Genomic DNA, 21,147 nt, shown 5'->3' with positions numbered 1-21,147 from the left:
TCACTTCACTAACACAAACAGACAGAGGTAGCATTTGGACTGACAAGATGTCAATCAGTAAGCATTCTCATTTAAGAATACATGATAGTGGGGCCCTGACATTTTTATTTTGATGAATATTACGTGTTAACAATGACAAAAGTCTACCCCTCCTGAGATGTGCATAGGTCAAAAGGGCTGGGGGCTGACTTTCCATTTTACTTCTCTCTGTGTTTTTAACATTTCAGTATAATCATCCATGATCCATAGCTTTTACATAGTTCTTGTAGTTCAATATCCTCTCCCTGCAAATATACACACACTTTTTTTTGTTTATTTATGCTAGCCAAATTTTTCTTTCTTTAATATCAACTTTCTTGAGCCAATAACTTTGAGTTTACTAAAATTCAAAGAAGAACTAAAACAAAAGTGATACACACGACACCCACAGAGTTTCTGGAGATTGTAAAATCTCTGGGGGTCATGGAACATGAAGGAAGTGGATTTTGATCTCTCCTTAGGATCTAGGATCTGATTTGGAAAGTTATTGAACCATCCTAAAGCTAATAGAAGATTATTAAATAACATGAAACAAGTACTAAAAAGTTGATGCATGAATTTTATCATTTGACCAAGTCCTCTCTTTTGAAGGAGCAACTGCTCATAATCAAGGATTGTTGTTTTGTGGATTTCTATAGGTTGCATATAAGAAATTTGTACTCAATACTCAATATTATCACTTTCTAAGAGTTATAGAACATTTAGCTTTACTTTTCCATGCATTTCTTTTCACTTGTGAGGTTTCCCTGCTGCAAACCAGAGATGAGATTGGGAGTTAGTGTGTAGATTCCATTTACAAAATATCTGTTTCAGCTAATAGACTTAATTTGCATTCTCCTGTCTCCCAGCGTGGAGTTCTACCGCAATCATGATTCATTCTAAATCATCAGCATCCTGGACTAGAATTAATATTTCTCAATACTTAGGTAAGAAGTAAGATAAAGTTTTGTAGCTTGAAAATCACAAGTCTCTTCTGGCTACAACATCACCATAAACCACACAATGGTAACTATAAGTTTTTTCATTTAAAAATTCCATATCTCAAAGAAAGTCCCTATCTCAAATGGATTTTGTCCCAAAAGTCCATCATAAAAAAAAAATCAATGCAATTTAACTTTCTTAAAGAAAAATAATGGATATATAACTGATTATCTATTTTTTAACATAGGAAGACAACATAGCCTGTTGTACTCACATGGCACCGTGCGGAGGTAGAGGTTGTCACGGATGATTTGCTGAAGTTCGTGGTCCACAGAACCCTTCTGAAATCGTAAGTTGAGGTAGTGACGAAGATCCTTATCAACAATTCCTCCTAAAATGATAAAGTTTCTTAATGAAGGATGTTGGAAAATATTTCAAGTATGTAATTTGATTCTGTCATAAATATAATCATGAACCCATTTAAAGATTTATTTACTTATTTGAAAGAGAGTGAGAGAAAGAAAGAGAACATGGTGGTGGAGGGGGAAGGACAGAGGGAGAGAAAGTCTTACACAGCCTTCATTGCTGAACACAGAGCCCAAGGTTGGGGGTCAATCCTTCCACCTGCAATTATCACCTAAGCCAAAACCAAGAGTTGAGTGCTAAACCAACTGGACCACCCAGGTGCCCCTCATGAACCCATTTAAACCTTTACCTCCTTGATAATAAAAACATTTACTGAGATAATAATTGTCACTGTTCTACAATGCATCCTTTAAACTATTTTTCATTTAGAATGAAGTCTATATTATGGCAAAAAATATGTGTTACTCCTGAAATAATAATGAAATGTCTCATTGCGTGGCTGAAAAAGAACCGCCCCCCCCCCCAGCTCCATTGTCCCTTTCCCCCCAGGCTCTGGCAGGCATCATTCTACTTTCTGTCTCTATGAATTTGACTACTGTAGGTATATCATATAAATGGAATCATATAATACTCGCCCTTTAGTGACTGGCTTATTTCACTTAGTATGTCTTCAAGGTTTGAGAAGATTTTTAAGTTATTCAAAGTCACTATGTATTTTTAAATAAGTGGGATCATATGAAAAGCTAAAAGAAAAAAAACCTTATACAAATATTAATACTTTCTCCCTTTATATAATAAATCAAAATAATTTTCTATGTGCAGATATTTTTAACTTGGGACAAAGTTTGGAAAAATTTAGATTTTCTTTATTATTATAGTTGGTTTTTTATTATTATTAATGTTATTAATGTTATTATTACAGAAATAATTTTAAGCCTATTTGCCATTATACTTTAATGAGAAATAAACTGGGCTATAGGTGAGAAAACTTATATTGTGCATCTATCAATGACTAATTTCATACCTAAAGGTAATTATTCTCAGTTATTATTATTTTTTTTTTATTTAAGTAGGTTCCATGTCCAGCGTATAGACCAATGCAAGGCTTGAATTCATGACCCTGAGATCAAAAGGTGAGCTGATATTAAGAATTGGATCCTTAATCTACTGAGCCACAAAGATGCCCCAATAATGTTAAATTATGAAGATAATTTCTTATTCTTATTTTTATTCTTATACTTAAAATAAATCAAAAAACCTACAAAAATATAAATAAAAATCCCTGAAGCAGTTATCTTTAATCTTTTCAAGCATATTAAGCAACTGAGCCAAGACAAAAAATTATAGACTACGAAATCTGTAATAATCATATAAATCACAGTCTCTTCAAGTCCTTTTGAATCCCCAAATTATAATTCATCCATGTATTTGCACCACCATGACCATGTAAAAATAGCATTCTGTGGGTGTGCATATTTGCAACACAAATACCTCTTACACAAACAGTAAATATATTTGCAAACTACATATTGACACAATTTTGAAATTTCTGACTCCATTGTTTCAGTTGTCTCCTAACCTGTTGGCAGAGCTTCAGTAAGATGCCATAAGAAATAGTACTTTCAACTGAACTGACTATCACAATTCTTACTCTCCAAACACCGTTTCTCATATATTTGAGCAAATGAGCAGAATTTATTTTTCTTCTACCCAATATGATATGATAGCAGAAAACAAATGACATCAAAGTAAAACATACTGCTTATTGAGCGCACATAAATACTATATCCAGAATGCTTGCACATATAATTTTCCAAATTCAAAACAATTTCCTTAGTCAAAGAAGGAGAGCAGTCAGATAGGAAAGTCACTTAAAACTAGGATCACACTTATCAACAATTACTTATTATTTATACTTCCAAACATCCTGCATTTCCATGTAGCTTGGACCTCCTGACATCCCTCTGAAGTAGTTAACAATTAGAAATCCTGAAATTCTGTTTCTCTCCATTGGTCTTGTCCAGTCAACAGATCATGTCTATCCTTGCTGCTAATTGATTACAGCCATAGAGCAACCATCATGCCTGCCTGTTCCCAGCTGTCATTTCTGCAAGGCTCTAAGTATATAGGTCCTTCAGCAACTGCACTCCAGATTTCCTCTCTTTTCCTATCTGTCTAGTATGTGGGACATGCCAAGTGATGAGATGCTTTCTGGCAGCCCGAGAAAATGCTAACTATAGAAGAACAGATGTAGTCTGTCCACTAAAGTAAGCTAGAATCACTCACCTAACGTAACATGGATATGCTCACATTTTGTCATCCAGGGTGATTCTTGTCCCTGAAAATGGATTAGCAGTTGAAACCATTATTTTTTAACTACAAGAATACTACATTAGCCCTCTCAAAATGTGGCCTACTTAAGAAAACAGTAAGAAAAGACTGTCTATTCATTCAGTGACTACTACCCCCACCCCACCATGGAATTATCTGCTGAAGTTTCTGAGAATTATTTAAAAATTTCTTCCATTAATTAAAATGAAAGACATAAATGATTACAATTATTTTGGAAGGACTTCTCTTGACTCATATTTCACTAATACTTTACTTTTCTTCATAATGTATCATAGCATCTTTCAAGTAAGGCAATTTTTTTATCCTTGTTATGGTGAATTCTGCTACTTGCCTACCAGCATTCTTTCCACTATCCTTTTTTTTTTTTTTTTTTTAAAAATTAAGAAGGCTGACTTAGTTTCAGGCCCAAACATGCTCTGCTCTAGGATATGGATCACAGTGATCTGAAATAGTCATAAGATCTAGTTTCTCACTTTCCTACCTGCCCTTTCAGTCTTCCATTGAGACCTCACACAGAAGAAGGGCATTTCTTATTCACTGAACTAGACCAGATATCTGACATGGAGTAGTCACATTCTGACCATAAAGTGACTTGCACAAGGGAAAAATCCAACACGCTTAGGAGATTGGAGTAGAGGTTAGAAACAGCCTAGGTCCCTGACAGTTTCGATGAGCACCGAATATCTACATAACAAGATTTCTTGTTTTATGAGAAAAAGTATATATTTATTTTCTGAAACTATTATGGTTTTCTGTTATCTGCGACTCTACATGATCCCAGTTGATATGTTTTATATATAATTATTTTATATATACATATTTAACTGTTTTATATACATATATATATATATTTATATTTATAGAGTATGTATACACCAGACACACACACAAACACACTTAAAGGCACATTTTTCCTTAATTAGCAATTTAAATTAGAGAAGAATTAAGCAACAGGCAGTGGGGCCAAGACTGAGCTGAAAAATAGCTCTTGGGTCTCAAGACTACCTGATTTCAGGTATTTTAGTTAATATTTTAAACAATTCCACATGGTGAAGTGTTCAGTAAATATTATCTACTATTAAAATAACTGATTAATCCACCACATTATTTGCTATAGTTATAATTTTTGGTTGTGTTATTTTTTGTCTGTGGCATTTCTGTTTTGTCACTTGTTAGTGATACCTAGATTTGTTGGCTTATCAGATGTCAACCCAATCATTCCATCAAGCAGAGCACCTGCCACTGCCAATGCCTTAGCCACTGTACTCTGCCCTTAAAAACCCCAGTGGCTCTTACTATTATATCTTAAAAATTATGAGCTATTTTACTTAACTGTGAATTTTTATCCACTTATTTTATAAAATAAAATAATTAAAAGATATAATACTTTCTCAAATTAACATATTTGTCCATGAGAAATCTGGGAAGGATTTGAAGCCAATGATTCTGCTTCTAAAGATCATGTACTTAACTTTCATAATCTATAGCCTGAAGACCAAACTTCTAAGTCCGAAGTAGTCAAGTCCTTTCTCAAAGTGACCCCAAACAAGCTTTTGAACCTGGCATCGAAGGATAACTTAAGAACTCTTAAGACAGAACTTGATTCAAACTCTTCATATTATAAATGAAGAAAGCAAAGCTCTCACAAATTAACCAACATGCGGTTCAGAGCAAAGATGGGAGGAGGATTGGGAGAATCATCAGAGAAGCAACTCCCATGGATTTTGTGGGAAAAAACTCCAAATGTTACCATTGGGAAATGGTCTGCATCTCTATGGTTTCTACAGTTTTCAGAAATGCCCCCAGTACAACCGCTTTGTCTCCTTTAGTACTTGAATGCCCAGATTGAGGAAGCTATGGTAGAAGAGGCTACTTGGCTCAGGTGGAGAGAAACTCCTTGGTATATTTCCGAAGACAAATTGTCAGTCCTAAGCCTTGTAGCTAAAGCCAGTTGCTCTTCTAAGCTTGAGGACGAAATACACCAGGCTTTCCAATGTTTGTGCCTGGAATCTGATTGCAACTACATAACAAGTGTAGTCCCATCCCTCATTAGTGGGGATGGCTATTAGCTCAAACTTTCTCTTCCCTTGAATCAAGTGCTTCAGCAATCTGATTGCTCCTTATAAGTTGAGAAGAGCAATTTACTGGTTGGGATGGTGCAGGGTACATAGAAGAGGAAGATGAAGATGGCCAGCAGGTCAAAGTCTGGCTCATCCGATGTCATCTATTCATCCTATACTTTAGCCCATCAGGCTACTCTAACATTCTGTTGACCTGAGCTGTCTTTTATTCTCTTTACCTCAGTGTTTTGTTTTTTATGTTTTCTTTTTTCCATTCATACTCCAGCAGGAGTGAGCATTTGATTTTTGTGTTTCTTTCTGTTTTATATTTTGTACTCATCTTTGTGCTTTATGTTGTACTACTTTCTTTTGGTAACAGCACTTTGATTTCTTTCTTTTCTTTTCTTTTCTTTTTTTTTTTTTTTTTTGAGTGGCTATATTTCTCTCATTCTCTATAAATATGATTAAACTCTTGGTCAATCTGCCTTGCTCTTGCTTAGCCAATCAAAATTTCTCTTCCAGGAGTTGGCCTTATCAGTGGAGTGACCCAAGAATGTGAATGCAAGTGCGTTCATCCTGAAAGTGGCACCTTGAAGAATCTACCCATCATATTTGCCTCCTGGACACATAAAGCTGCTCTTTTTTCTAACTAGCTTTGTTCATTTTCTCGTTGTTGTTTGCAACTGGAGAAACTTTGTAGATAAGAATGTCTTCCGTTTGATATTCCCAGTTGAAATCATATCCATCCTTCAGCTTAAAATTATCCTTCCCTTGGTTTCCTTGTGATCTTTTGGCCTTTACTTCCTCTGAAGTTCTATATCCTGGCCACATTCCCTAAGCATTCTGCACATTCTAACAGGCCAAACAATGAAAAGTGTGTCTACTCTATGTTGTATATTAAACTGTAAGCTCCCCAGGACAGGAAACTCCCTAGTCATTTTATATCTTCTCTCCTCTCCTCACTTTAGTCTCTAAAGTAATGCCTTCTGAAAACAGGAGGCCCCATAATGTTTGCTAAATGAATAAATCACAAAGACTGTAGTGGAAAGAATGCCAGACTGCAGATTAGGAAACTGAGTTTCAATTTCCACTCCAACACTTAATTCATTGAGTGGTCTTTCATTTCTGGGTCTCATTTTTCTCACTGTAAAAGGTGGGTGTCTTATCATGTTGGGCTTCTCTGACCACATACCATTTAATTGAGTGGCTTAAACAACAGGTATCTATTTTTTACAATTCTGGATGCTATGTCCAAGATCAAGAAGCTGGCAGTTTGGGTATCTGGTGAGGGTACTCTTCCTGATCTGCAAGTGACCATCTTCTCCTCGTATCCTAACATGGCTGATAGAGAACTCATCTCTCTAATGTTTCTTGTAAAGTTACTTAACTCATTAATGAGAGCTCCACCCTTTTAACTTAACTACTTCTCAAAGGTCCCACTTCCAAATACCATCACATTAGAGGTTAGAATTTCAACATGTCATTTTTGGAGGAGACCAACATTCAGTCCATAACAGTATGTGTAGAACCAAATAAGGTCTCCACTAGATTTCAATTTTATGCTTCCATATAAAATGTTTGGGGATTTTTTTTTATAATCAGATAATCACATTCATTAGGTATTTATAACCTCAGACCACAAGTTATCCCTAGTCCATAAGAAATAAAGCCATGGATAATCTCCCTAGGATACTGTTTTTTTTTATTTTCTGAATTGTCCAGGAAGGTAAGAACATCAACAGGCAACTGATTTCATACACTGTCTTTGTCAAATTAGCAGTAAAATAAAATTTCTGTCTAAGTAGTAGACAGAAAGCTGTCTATAGGAAACTGGAAGATGAAATAGTTTTATCCATATCTCTTAAGCTATGCCTGTGACTAATAACAAATTTTTTTTTTTTATCTCACTTTATTGGGTGGTGGGGAAGTCAGGGAATAGACAGTAGGCAATGATTATAAGGCTATGTTGCTATGTTCCTTTTCTAAAAATAGTTTCTGCTTGGCTTACCTCAAAAATGGAGAAATAAATCACAAGAAAGTTGATTGATTTTGTGAAGATCCACAGCCACAAAATAGGTGACAGACATATCTAATCCATTCTACCCGAGCAGGCTCCAACCCCTTTTTAGGTGGAAAATTGTATCTTTGGTTTCTGATGATCTAGAGGCCCATCTCATTTTCAGGCAGCTAGAGAACTGCACCAAATCACTGGGTGCATTTGATCTATCCTGGCCATTCTATAAATTGTGACCCAGTAAAACTGTTCTTCCCCCAATAATTCTCCTTTGCCTATTTTAAATAGGAGCACACATAGAAGGCCCATGGTAACTCACTGTAGATGAATTAATCTGGTTAATTGCTTTTTCATAGCTAGAAACATTTAGGTATATGAAAATTTGTATCCCTTCCATATTTTACTCATAATACTAGAGAGTACAGTCAATCCTTTTTATCATGCCTTAATATCCTTGTGTGTTTTCTTCAAACTTTTAGTAGCATTACATATTTTGTATAAGAAATGTAATAATAAAAGAGTCAACAAAATATATTAAGCAGTTGCACATCATTAGGAGATTCAAAACTAGAGAGAATAATTGCTGTTTCAGAGAAAATGACAGAGATAAATGTAAGTGGTTTATAATATTCTCTAGCTCTATTGAAAATGGCTTTTTATCATTTCCTTCCCCCTACTACTGCACAGATGGGATATTAATATTGAATTTCATTTTTCATTGTTAGCCTTAGTTTCAAAGTAAATGTTGGAGTTGTTCTTATAGTTATGATTATAGGTTCCCATAGAGAAGAAGTGAATACTTGGTACATGTCTGGCATTGTGCTAAGTGCTGTACAAGCAGTACCCCAAATTTTACAATCAAGAAATGTAAAATACGGGCACATAGTCAAAACCAAACTCATGTGTATCTCAATTTTCTACAATATTTCAAGGTGGCTAATTCAGTGCAGGAATAGGGTATTTTCTATTAATTTCTTTGGCTCACCTAACTCTTAAACATTAGATGTTCTTTATAAAAAGCAGGATGTCACAACAAATTAAACATAACATGAGATAAAAGAACATATGGCCAAAAAGTAATCTGACCTGAATTCAATCTATTTTTTTTTAAATCAGAGATTATATCACTATAAGTTTAAAGTGAAAAAAAAAACACAATCTATTAGGATAGTTATGAATGGATTTGAAATCTTTAATTAAAGGTTTTTAAAGTGCAACACTCTAAGATTTCTATGTAGAATTACTAAGGTTGAAGAAAGAAACTATTGTCCAAAATATCTGCATAATTCACCAGGAAATTCTTCACTTGGGGTCTTGGTTTATTGCCTTTTAAACTATTTGTCCAAACTTAAGCATAAATTTTTAAAAAATGTAATGATAAAAACATCACAATTCTTTTTCTTTGAAAAACCAAGCATTTACCCACATTAATATTTTTAAAGATGTTATTTATTTATTTGACAGAGAGAGACACAGCAAGAGAAGGAGCACAAGCAGGAGGAATGGGAGAGGGAGAAGCAGGCTTCCTGCTAAGCAGGAAGCCCAATGCAGGGACTTATCCCAGGACCCCTGGATCATGACCTGAGCTGAAGGCAGATGCTTAACAACTGAGCCACCCAGGCACCCCTACCCACATTAATTTTTAAAAGCATAAAACAAATTGCTCATACTAGGTATGCCTGAAACACATTTACTTATTGAAAGCGAACATGTGAATGATATTCAAACAATGAATGTCCAAGCTAATTTCATTTTATATTAGCAAGCTATTATCCTCAAGTCAAGTGAAAAATTATATTTTTAAAGAGGTGATATTATGAGTAAAATCGATGAGTATTATCAGGAATAGATTTGTAAACATATGACATTGTCTCATGTTTTCAGAACTATAATACAAGGTCAGTCATCTCACTTAATTTTTTGCTAACCTGCTGCAACTTAAAACTCTCAGATGACCTGGGAGAATTGATGGTCTACTCCAAATGTCTTCATGCTGTAAAGTGCCATGACATGGACCACACTGCCGAAACTGACTTAAAAAAAAAAAAAAGTTCACAGCTTTATTTATGAGCCTATTTTACTGTGACAATACAAAGAAATTCCCTGACAAACCTGGTTCCAAAGAACAGACTAATATATCCTCTATAGGCTGTGTCATGATGGGCCAAGACTAATGAAGTTATAAGAATTCTAGGCACATGATTTGAATTGCTACAGGCTGACTTCGAATAATGAGGAATGTGTTCCAAAAGTTTATTTGGAATGCAGGATTTTTTTCCCCCAATGAAATAATGTAGCCTATTATAATTATGTCTTTGGCCCATCTATAAGTCTTTTAAATTAATTAGGCACCTGAAATACATTATTCATGGTATATTGGAAACACATAATTGTTACAATTGCCATGTATAACAATGCTTCCTGGGAGGTGGGGGCAGGAGGATAAGAGTTATAGTTCCAAGTTAGGCTGACAGATTATAAAAATTCAAAACACATCTTTCAAGGAGAATTCAAATGGAACACTCAGCTCCAAGACCCTGGTGGGGATTCTTGCTAATACCCTTAAAGATTCTTCAGGACAACGATGGCTTAGGAATAGGTAGAGGAGGGAGGAGCCTGCTGGGAGGACAATTGCATATACCCTTGTATAAATGCTTATGGGACCGTGAGCATCCTGCTGATGTATTTCCTCACAGCCCTGCTCACCCCAAACTCTTTTTCTTCGGAGTTGCTTAGGCCGCAGTTTATTCTGAGGTGTTGCTGGCTTTCATTCGTGTTGCCATCATCTATCTATTTGATCTGATTTCATTATAAAATGGGCTGTAATCTCTTCCCCGATTTCCTATTTTAGAAACAAACACGAAATCATTTTGAAATATCCTGGGCATTCTTAAAAATGATTATGGCTCAGGTCATGATCTCAGGGTTTGAGATTGAGTCCCTTATCAGGCTCCATGCTGGGTGTGGAGCCTGCTTAAGATTCTCTCCCTCTATCCCTCTCCCCGTCTTAAAAAAAAAAAAAAAAAAAAAAAAAAACCTTTATTACTCATAAAATTATGAAAAAAAGATCTGAAATGCCTTTCCCCACAAAAATTTGTAAGCCCCTAGACATTTTGTCTACCCATCCCCCTCCTGTGTGTAATACCTAAGGATCGCATACATACTGTACATTATAAACATAGTATAGACCCTGTAGGAAAGACAAGGTCAGTGGATAATTGTGGAAAATTGATGGTTACAAAGCCTGGAAACTATTTTCAGATTGCATTAGGATCTAAGCTCACCTAACTCAGTTAAATATGTCATTCGAGGAATAGGACGCGCATTTGTGTAGATGCATGTTAGGGAAGCAAAAGTGGGTGGACGATAAGAAGTAAGAAAATAGACACTGGGGACTCTGACGATGGAGGCAGAGTAAGGAAGGACATAGAGGGAAGATTTTGTTATCATTCTTGTGCTCCAAGGTTGTTACTACTTTCACCACTGAAAATCAAGGCCCTGATCTGACTCAGGAGAGAAATGAGAAGCAGGAGATGGGTTTGAGAGACTAAACCCAAATGATATCTGAGGAAATCATATCAGTGGAAAGGGAAGTGGGAGGAAACAAAACTCTCAAGCAGTGGAAGGTGGAAGAGAAAACCATGCCTGTTGCCAAATTGCCAACATCACTGTGCCTCCCTCAAGTAGCTGAAACAGAAGTATATGAATCAAGCAAGAAGTAGAGTCAAAGGCCCTGAAAATGAGTTGTATTATAATGGACTTTTACTGAATTTTAAAATTACTTCCTACAACTAGAGTTTTAGGGGCTATTTATACACTTGCCTGGCATAGTGCTATAGATTAGTAAATTCAATTATCCATATCTGAAGGCTATCAATTAAAATTTCCTAAAAATTCATTTTAGACATCTGGTGCCGTATTGCCTGTAGAATTATAGGGAAGACTGAGCCAGCAATAGGAAAAAAGAAAGAACGTACAATTCACCAAAGGCATTCTTGATTGTTTTCCATCCCCTGATTACTTGTAAAATTGTGCAAGATTTTTTAACTGATAAAAAGATATTTAGAGGTTGCCATCTTAACCAACCCCAGCTCATGCCTTGAATTGTTTGCAATAAAAACCTACTGAAAATATCTCTTTGAAGTAAACTTCCATTTTTACCAAAGTACTATTCCTTATTCTTAATAATTTTTTATGAAAATGTTATGTTACTGTTTATCTAAAAATATATTTGGAAATCAAGAAAAAAAATGTAGAGGCTGTAAACTTCATAGGAAATTAGTGTTTACTGCTTTAGGAAAGAAATGACAGCCGAGGAGAAAAAAAATCTGATACAAGGGGAAATACATATATGCTACCTGATTTCACATTTTGGAGTGTTATTAAAGGGTTGGTTGTATTAAAAGGAGCTGAAGGTAAGTACTTTTTGTGGCTAGGCCCAAGAAACAGTTATGCTGCGCACTAACATTAATCACAGAGCATCACCATTATATTATGAAAATCAAAGGATAGTAGGAATAAATGTTGCTATTCTTCATTTGCAACAAACTTCATTTTCCTGTCTAGTGCAATTTTTGATCGTTAAACCCTAGCACAATTGATTTGTACTCAATAAATATTAGTTGAATTACATTCCTGCTCAATTGATGACTTAAGTGATTTTGTAGTATTAATAAATGTTCCAAATACATGAATGCAACAATACATAGTCAGTATGATTTACAGAAATTCAGAAATTCTTCCAGTCATAAAAGAGGGATTTCTCATTATTATAGGTTTCTTTTTTGGACTGATACTCTGAGCTATTCGGTAGGTCATAAAAGTGGCTCTTATTTAGTTAACCCTGTGGTGCACATATCTCATTTGAATGAAAGTTTTACTTTCTTTTGTCAAATAATCACCTCTATAATCTGAGAGATAATTCAAATATTTTGTAGTATGTTTATTTTATGCTTTAGGAAGTATGTGACCAAGAATCCTTAATATTATCTGGGAAAATACTAATGTTGATAGCTCAGCCACAAACTTTCATTATATACTCCTTAAAAGCATACCATAGCAAAGAATGACAATGATTTTAAGTCTCTATTCTGCATAATAATTTTTACAAAACAGTACAATAATTTCTAGTTTTTGATGAGTAAGTACCACTTTTTAAAAAGGTTTGTTTATTTATTTGAGAGAGAGAGAGTGTGTGCAGGTGCATTGCAGGGGTAGAGGGGTGCAGAGGGAGAAAATCTCAAGCAGACTCCCCCTGAACATAGAATCTGACCCAATCTGGATCTCAGTACCCTGAGATCATGACCTGAGCTGAAATCAAGAGTAGGATACTTAACCACCTGAGACACCCAGGCATCCCTGAGGAGTAATACTTTTAAAGGTAATATCTAATGGATAACTCTTGAAAAATCCTGAAGAATGCCTAGAATTTTCATTACCTTGAAAAAAAAGGATCCATTGACCTGAGAATTATCTTTGTTTAGTAATATCAACATGGCAGTTATTAATTTTGTTAATAGTAAAGGTATTTGAAATAATTCATTAAAGAAGCTTGATTTTAGAGACAATTTACTAAAGATAGGGTTTGTATTTGACAAAAAACCACGATTTTATTTATTTATTTATTTATTTATTTATTTTTGCAATTTACAAATCTTACATTATTTGTAAATCTGTCAAATGTAAATAAGCATGTTTAAGGTAATTGAAAAAGTTTGGTTCTGTTCATAAACTAAATTTCTTCAAACAAGTTTTATAATTCTAGTGTATTTGATTTTTTTTTAATTTTTAAATTTATTTTCAGCATAACAGTATTCATTGTTTTTGCACCACACCCAGTGCTCCATGCAATCCATGCCCTCTCCAATACCCACCACCTGGTTCCCCCAAACTCCCACCTCCCGCCCCTTCAAAACCCTCAGATTGTTTTTCAGAGTCCATAGTCTCTCATGGTTCACCTCCCCTTCCAATTTCCCTCAGCTCCCTTCTCCTCTCCATCTCCCCATGTCCTCCATGTTATTTGTTATGCTCCACAAATAAGTGAAACCATATGATAATTGACTCTCTCTGCTTGACTTATTTCACTCAGCATAATCTCTTCCAGTCCCGTCCACATTGCTAAAAAAGTTGGGTATTCATCCTTTCTGATAGAGGCATAATACTCCATAGTGTATATGGACCACATCTTCCTTATCCATTCGTCCGTTGAAGGGCATCTTGGTTCTTTCCACAGTTTGGCAACCGTGGCCATCGCTGCTATAAACATTGGGGTACAGATGGCCCTTCTTTTCACTACATCTGTATCTTTGGGGTAAATACCCAGTAGTGCAATTGCAAGGTCATAGGGAAGCTCTATTTTTAATTTCTTGAGGAATCTCCAAACTGTTCTCCAAAGTGGCTGCACCAACTTGCATTCCCACCAACAGTGTAAGAGGGTTCCCCTTTCTCCACATCCCCTCCAACACATGTTATTTCCTGTCTTGCTAATTTTGGCCATTCTAAGTGATGTAAGGTGGTATCTCAATGTGGTTTTAATTTGAATCTCCCTGATGGCTAGTGATGATGAACATTTTTTCATGTGTCTGATAGCCATTTGTATGTCTTCATTGGAGAAGTGTCTGTTCATATCTTCTGCCCATTTTTTTTTATATGATTGTCTGTTTTGTGTGTGTTGAGTTTGAGGAGTTCTTTATAGATCCTGGATATCAACCTTTTGTCTGTACTGTCATTTGCAAATATCTTCTCCCATTCTGTGGATTGCCTCTTTGTTTTGTTGACTGTTTCCTTTGCTGTGCAGAAACTTTTGATTTTGATGAAGTCCCACAAGTTCATTTTCGCCTTTGTTTCCTTTGCCTTTGGAGACATATCTTGAAAGAAGTTACTGTGGCTGATATCGAAGAGGTTACTGCCTGTATTCTCCTCTAGGATTCTGATGGATTCCTGTCTCACATTGAGGTCTTTTATCCATTTTGAGTTTATTTTTGTGTACGGTGTAAGAGAATGGTCGAGTTTCATTCTTCTACATATAGCTGTCCTGTTTTCCCAGCACCATTTATTGAAGAGACTGTCTTTTTTCCACTGTATATTTTTCCCTGTTTTGTCAAAGATTATTTGATCATAGAGTTGAGGGTCCATATCTGGGCTCTCTACTCTGTTCCACTGGTCTGTGTGTCTGTTTTTATGCCAGTACCATGCTGTCTTGGTGATCACAGCTTTGTTGTAAAGCTTGAAATCAGGTAATGTGATGCCACCAGTTTTATTTTTGAAAAACACCATTTTAAATAAAGACCTTCTCCAATGTACAGTCTTCTTGATTTTGAAGCTATCATTATACTTGACTTGAAATATTTACACTTTTTTTGATTCTAGGTTCAAGTCAGGTAATTCTGTTTTGCAGTGAGAGGGGATATCATTTGAGAAGTAATTTTTTTTTTTTATAGATTTTTTTTTTTTTTTTTTTTTTTGTCAGAGAGAGAGAGAGAGGGAGAGAGCAAGCAAAGGTATACAGAGTGGCAGGCAGAGGCAGAGGGAGAAGCAGGCTCCCTGACGAGCAAGGAGCCCGATGTGGGACTCGATCCCAGGACGCTGGGATCATGACCTGAGCCGAAGGCAGCCGCTTAACCAACTGAGCCACCCAGGCATCCCGAGAACTAATTTTTAATTCAAAATTTTTATTGTAAAATACAGAATGTGAGGTCTAGAATAATAAAATTAAGGTTTCATTCACTCAATGTTAATTAACTACAATAATATTATTTTTCTTTCTGTGTGTAGAATATTATTTATTTCAAAGATTTTTAGTATTTATCACTGCATTTGTCCAACATAAGAACTGTAAATGGCAAATAGAAGTAGTGTTTTAATTCACAAGTGATTAAAGCATTTCAGAGATTAATTGACTTGGCTAAACATACAACAAAACTGCAACATTTCCTGAGGTTTCTTCATTCTGTGCCAAACAATATCTCTGCCATGCTAGAAATAAGCAACTAGAAGGGAGAAGAGCGCACACACAAGAGAGCATATCCCCAAAGGAGATTTATGAGAATTATGTGGTTATTTTACATATGAATCATATGCCTCCCCATGTCTGAGGATGAGCCAGTCCTGCTGAGAGAAGTATGTCACATCTTCCATGATCCTGGGCCTAAAGAAAGCTCTGAAACTCTGCTTTAAATTCAGACTCTAGATTTTAATACAAAATGCTGAACTTATTTTTTTAAAAAGGTTTTATTTATTTATGTGAGAGAGAGAGAGTGCAAGAGAGAGAGCAGGAGCCAGAGGTGGGATGGGGTGGGGAGGGAGAATCAGGTTCCTCGCTGGGCAAGAAATCCAATACAGGGCTGAATGCCAGGACCCTGGGATCATGACCTGAGCCAAAGGTAGATGCTTAACTGACTGAGCCACTCACGTGCCCCAAATTCTTTTTTTTTTTTCCTTATGACTTATTTATTTATTTGAGAGAAAGAGAAGCAGAGAGAGAGAGTGAGTGTACAGTGTACAAGCATGAGTGGAGGGAGGGGCAGGGGAAAAGACTCTGAAGCAAAGTCCCTGCTGAGCCCCAACATGGGGCTTGATTGGATCCCAGGACTCTGAGATCACGACCTGAACCAAAATCAAGAGTCCCACTAATCCACCCAGGCACTCGTTGAGCTTAATTCTTGAGAAAACAAAACACGAATGGGCAAGAATTGTTGACTGAAATGATGTGGATTTGGCCAAGGAAGAATCAAAGATGTACCAAGATTTCCAGCTGAGTGAGAAAATGATAGCAACATTGACAGAGAATAGATTGCTGGGACAAGAAGACACTTTGTTTTGTTTGTAGGGGCATGGTAATGTAGCAGACCATGTGGAATCAATTACATGTTGGATGAAAGAATAAGGAGGTAAAAGGAGACAGAATCTACTGATGTGAGTGGTATTATGGCATATCCTTCTCAAACAATTGATCTTATGTTCCACTTAAAATCAGTCAATAGTGAAGACACTGAACAAAAATCCCAGAATTCTCTTTGAAAATAAAGTTCCCCCAAATCTCTTTTAGGATGATGCTTTTCAATTTATATGACTTGGATTATTTATATACAACACTGCAGGATAATTTGTATGCAAATATATTGTCACAGTCCATGATAAAATTGCAAAAGCCTAGAATACTGATATGGAACTTATCACTGATTACCTTCACCAAGTGGCTCTCAGAAACGGAATCTCAATAAATCACTACCATTCTTTCTAAACAACTATCATCTTATCAGCATGCTAAAAGTTAGAGATAGCAATCATGTTCTTTATAAGTGTGATACAAATCACCAAGAAGCTGCAACAAATCTATCCCTCATTTTTAAATGAACATGTTTAGAATTACCTTCCCTTTCCCTATTTTATGTGGTTCATATCTCTGCTCAAATATTACTCCTCGCCCTGTCTAAACTTGCTTATCTCCCACAACCCCACTGTCAACATTCACTGTTCTCCTTTTCTGTTACCACCACCCAAATTATGTTATATATTTACCTGTGTATTGTTTAAGTTGTTAGGATGTAAGTTCCATGAGGGAGCAGATTCCGACACCTAGTAGGTATTCAGTAGGTACTTGCTCATTGACAAACAAATGGATGAAAATAAAAAGCACTTCTGGAGAGTCTATAAACCAGTAATAGCACAACACTATAATAAGATCCCATTATGTCTCAAAAATGCCTAATTTTTCTACATTAAATGTTTAACATGCTCCGTGACTTATTTATATTAAGAGGTAGATTAATATCCATGACCATGAAAGGCAATTAGCAGATTTTATAAATTATGCTAACTCATTACATTTCAGTCACAATGGATAATTAGTGACATCTTGAGGTTAAGTTTTATGTCTTGATTAAAGGTGTCTTTATAAAAAAATATTTACTGTTTTGGCTTCCTTATGTAAAATGTATACTCAGTTTAGTCTATTAAAAATAAAAAATGCTATACATCACATTTTTGTGACAAAAACTTTGTTTGAAGTTAAGGTATATGATGATTGCATAAGTATCATGTAAATGTTATATTAAAATTGATTTAGATCTATCATCACAAATTTCATCTTTAATAATCAACACACAGAAAAGAACCATCAAATATAAAATTAAAATAATCCTTACTATCTGTGATATATTCACACAAGGCATGAAACTGTATAGGGGCATGGTAATGTAGCAGACCATGTGGAATCAATTACATGTTGGATGAAAGAATAAGGAGGTAAAAGGAGACAGAATCTACTGATGTGAGTGGTATTATGGCATATCCTTCTCAAACAATTGATCTTATGTTCCACTTAAAATCAGTCAATAGTGAAGACACTGAACAAAAATCCCAGAATTCTCTTTGAAAATAAAGTTCCCCCAAATCTCTTTTAGGATGATGCTTTTCAATTTATATGACTTGGATTATTTATATACAACACTGCAGGATAATTTGTATGCAAATATATTGTCACAGTCCATGATAAAATTGCAAAAGCCTAGAATACTGATATGGAACTTATCACTTTTCATGCTTTAAAACAGTATTTGCTAAGCAAATATTCTCTATAATTCTCTTGATTTCAATCAACATAAGATTATAGGGCACATAAACGTTCTGAAAGTGGAGCATCAACTTTAAGTTTAAATTTATTTCTCAACTATCAATCTAGTATCAAGTGTTAAATTTTTTAAATACATAAAACTCTTGGAGGGGAGGGAGAAGCAAGATGGCAGAGGAGTAGCAGACTGAAATGACATCAGGTTCTAGGAGTTCAGCTAGAAAGTTATCAAACCATTCTGAACACCTACAAACTCAATAGGAGATAGAAGAGAAGAAGAGCAGCAATTCTAGGAACAGAAAATCGACCACTTTCTGAAAGGCAGGACGTGCAGAGAAGTGAATCCTAAATAAAGGGAAGATAGACCATGGCAGGAGGGGCCAGCTTCTGGCAAGCGATGGAGCAGTGGAGCATAAAATCCGAACTTTTAGAAGTCTGCTCCACTGAGGGACATCACTCCAGTGGCTAAGCAGGGGTGGAGCCCTCACAGGGACAGTGTGGTCTCAGGTCCCGCAGGGTCACAAAAAGATTAGGGTGTCTCAGTGTGGCACAGCACCGAGGTAGCGGAGTGAGGAAGCTCACTACAGAGACAGAGCCGAGGAGTGAGATTTTAGATCGGGGTTACCTTAAACCGTGATCCACAGTCAGACCACTGCTCTTCGAACAGGGACTCCACAAGTGGCAGATCCAGAGAGAACCCCCTCCTTTCTCCTCCAGGAGAGTGGCACAGGGATGCATGGCAGGAATCTGCTGGGTTTGTAGACACAAAACGAGGCTGTGCGCCAGAGACAGAAACACTTTGTCACAGGCCGGGTGAGCTAAGAGTGTGGCTGGAGACCAGGGAGATGGGAGTGATTGACTGCTTATCTCTGAGGGCACACTGAGGAATGTGGCCCCGAGCTCTCCACTCCTCCAGTGCAAGAGATCGGGAAGTTGCCATTTTCATTCTCCTCCTCTAGAGCTTTACGGAAAGCATTCAGGGAACAAAAGCTCCCAAGAGTGAACCCGAGCAGATTTCTTAGCCTGGCCCCTGGGGAGGGTGCTGCAATTCTGCCTCAGGCAAAGACATGTGAGAATCACTGAAACAAACCCCTCCTCCAGAAGGTCAGCAAAAATATCCAGCCAAGACCAAGTTCACTGATCAATGAGAACTGTGGAATTTCAGAGCTAGGGGAAAGCAAAGCAAAGAAGTTATGGCTTTTTCCCCATGATAATTTAGTCTTGAAAAGTTAAATTTTTTTAATTTTATTTTTTTCTTATTCTATTTTTTTAATATTTCCTCTTTTGTCTTTTAACGTTTTTAACTAGTTTACATAATAATACCTTTCTTGAAAAAATCTTTTTAAACCTTCATTGTTATAGTCATATTTTATCCCTTCATTATATTTACCTTATCATTTGTATACATACAGGTTTTTTTTTTTTCCTTTAAAATTTTGGGATACAATTTCTTCTAATAGATCAAAATATACCCTAAAGCTAGCACAGGCTTTCTTCTAGTCTCTAGCCTGAGCACATTCTTTCCTCTTTTTTTTTTTTTTAACTCATCTTATCAATTTTTAGAATTTTTTTTTCATTTTTATCATTACAGTCATATCCCAACCCTTCATCGTGTTTACCCTTATTTTTGTGTGTGTATGTGTATATATATATATATTTTTTTTTTTTCTTTCTTTAAAATTTTGGGAGGTAGTTTCTTTGAAGGGACCAGAATAAACCCAAAATCAAGTGGGTGGCTCTGTTATATTCACCAGTCTTATATATATAGGACTCGTGAAAAAAAAAAGTATATATATATATATATATATATTTATATTTGTATTTATATTTTACATTTCTTTTACCCCTTTTCTTCTCCCTCTCATTTTGGGACTTTTCTGACTTCGTTAGCATACATTTTTCTGGGGTCTTTGCCACACTTTTAGTATTTTATTCTCTCGTTCATATATTCATATCTGAATAAAATGACAAGGTTGAAAAACTCACCACAATAAAAGAACAAGAGGCAGTACCGACACCTAGGGACCTAATCAATATGGACATGGGTAATATGTCAGAACTAGAGGTCAGAATGATGATTCTCAAGGTGCTAGCTGGGCTTGGAAAAGGCATGGAAGATAATAGAGAAACCCTTTCTGGAGAAATAAAAGAACTAAAATCTAACCATGTTGAAATAAAAAAAGTTATTGATGAGGTGCAATAAAAAAGGGAGGCTCTTACTGCTAGAATAAATGAGGCAGAGGAGAGAATTAGTGATATAGAAGACTAAATGATGGAGAATAAAGAAGCTGAGCAAAAGAGAAACAAACAACTACTGGACCATGAGGGGAGAATTCGAGAGATAAGTGATCCTGTAAGACAAAACAATATTAGAATAATTGGGATTCCAGAAGAAAAAGAGAAAGGGGGACAGAAGGTATATTGGAGAGAATTATTGTAGAGAATTTCCCTAATATGGCAAAGGGAACAAGCATCAAAATCCAGGAGGTGCAAAGAATCCCCCTCAAAATCAATAAGGATAGGTCCACACCCCACCATCTAATAGTAAAATTTACAAGTCTTAGTGACAAAGAGAAAATCCTGAAAGCAGTCTGGGTCAAGAAGTCTGTAACATACAATGGTAAAAATATTAGATTGGCAGCAGACTTATCCACAGAGACCTGGCAGGCCAGAAAGAATTGGCATAATATATTCAGAGCACTAATGAGAAAAACATGCAGGCAAGAATACTATATCCAGCTAGGCTATCATTGAAAATGAAGGAGAGATAAAAAGCTTCCAGGACAAACAAAAACTAAAAGAATTTGAAAACACCAAACCAGCTG

General features: G+C 35.9%; 1 protein-coding gene across 6 annotated transcripts in view; it reads right to left on the bottom strand.

The window, feature by feature from the left end:
- MAGI2 (membrane associated guanylate kinase, WW and PDZ domain containing 2) overlaps positions 1-21,147 on the bottom strand; it is a 1,351,061-nt gene that overhangs the window by 969,527 nt on the left and 360,387 nt on the right. For all 6 annotated transcript variants that reach the window (XM_032873261.1, XM_032873263.1, XM_032873262.1 and 3 more), the window contains exon 2: positions 1,235-1,351. In XM_032873261.1, the coding sequence (XP_032729152.1) occupies positions 1,235-1,351 (117 nt within the window). The remainder of the gene's footprint in view (positions 1-1,234; positions 1,352-21,147) is intronic.

The sequence above is a fragment of the Lontra canadensis genome, unplaced genomic scaffold (genome assembly GCF_010015895.1).
Source record: "Lontra canadensis isolate GAN:19392208 unplaced genomic scaffold, GSC_riverotter_1.0 scaffold48, whole genome shotgun sequence".
NCBI classification, from domain to species: domain Eukaryota; kingdom Metazoa; phylum Chordata; class Mammalia; order Carnivora; family Mustelidae; genus Lontra; species Lontra canadensis.
This window is presented reverse-complemented; position numbering and strand designations above follow the sequence as displayed.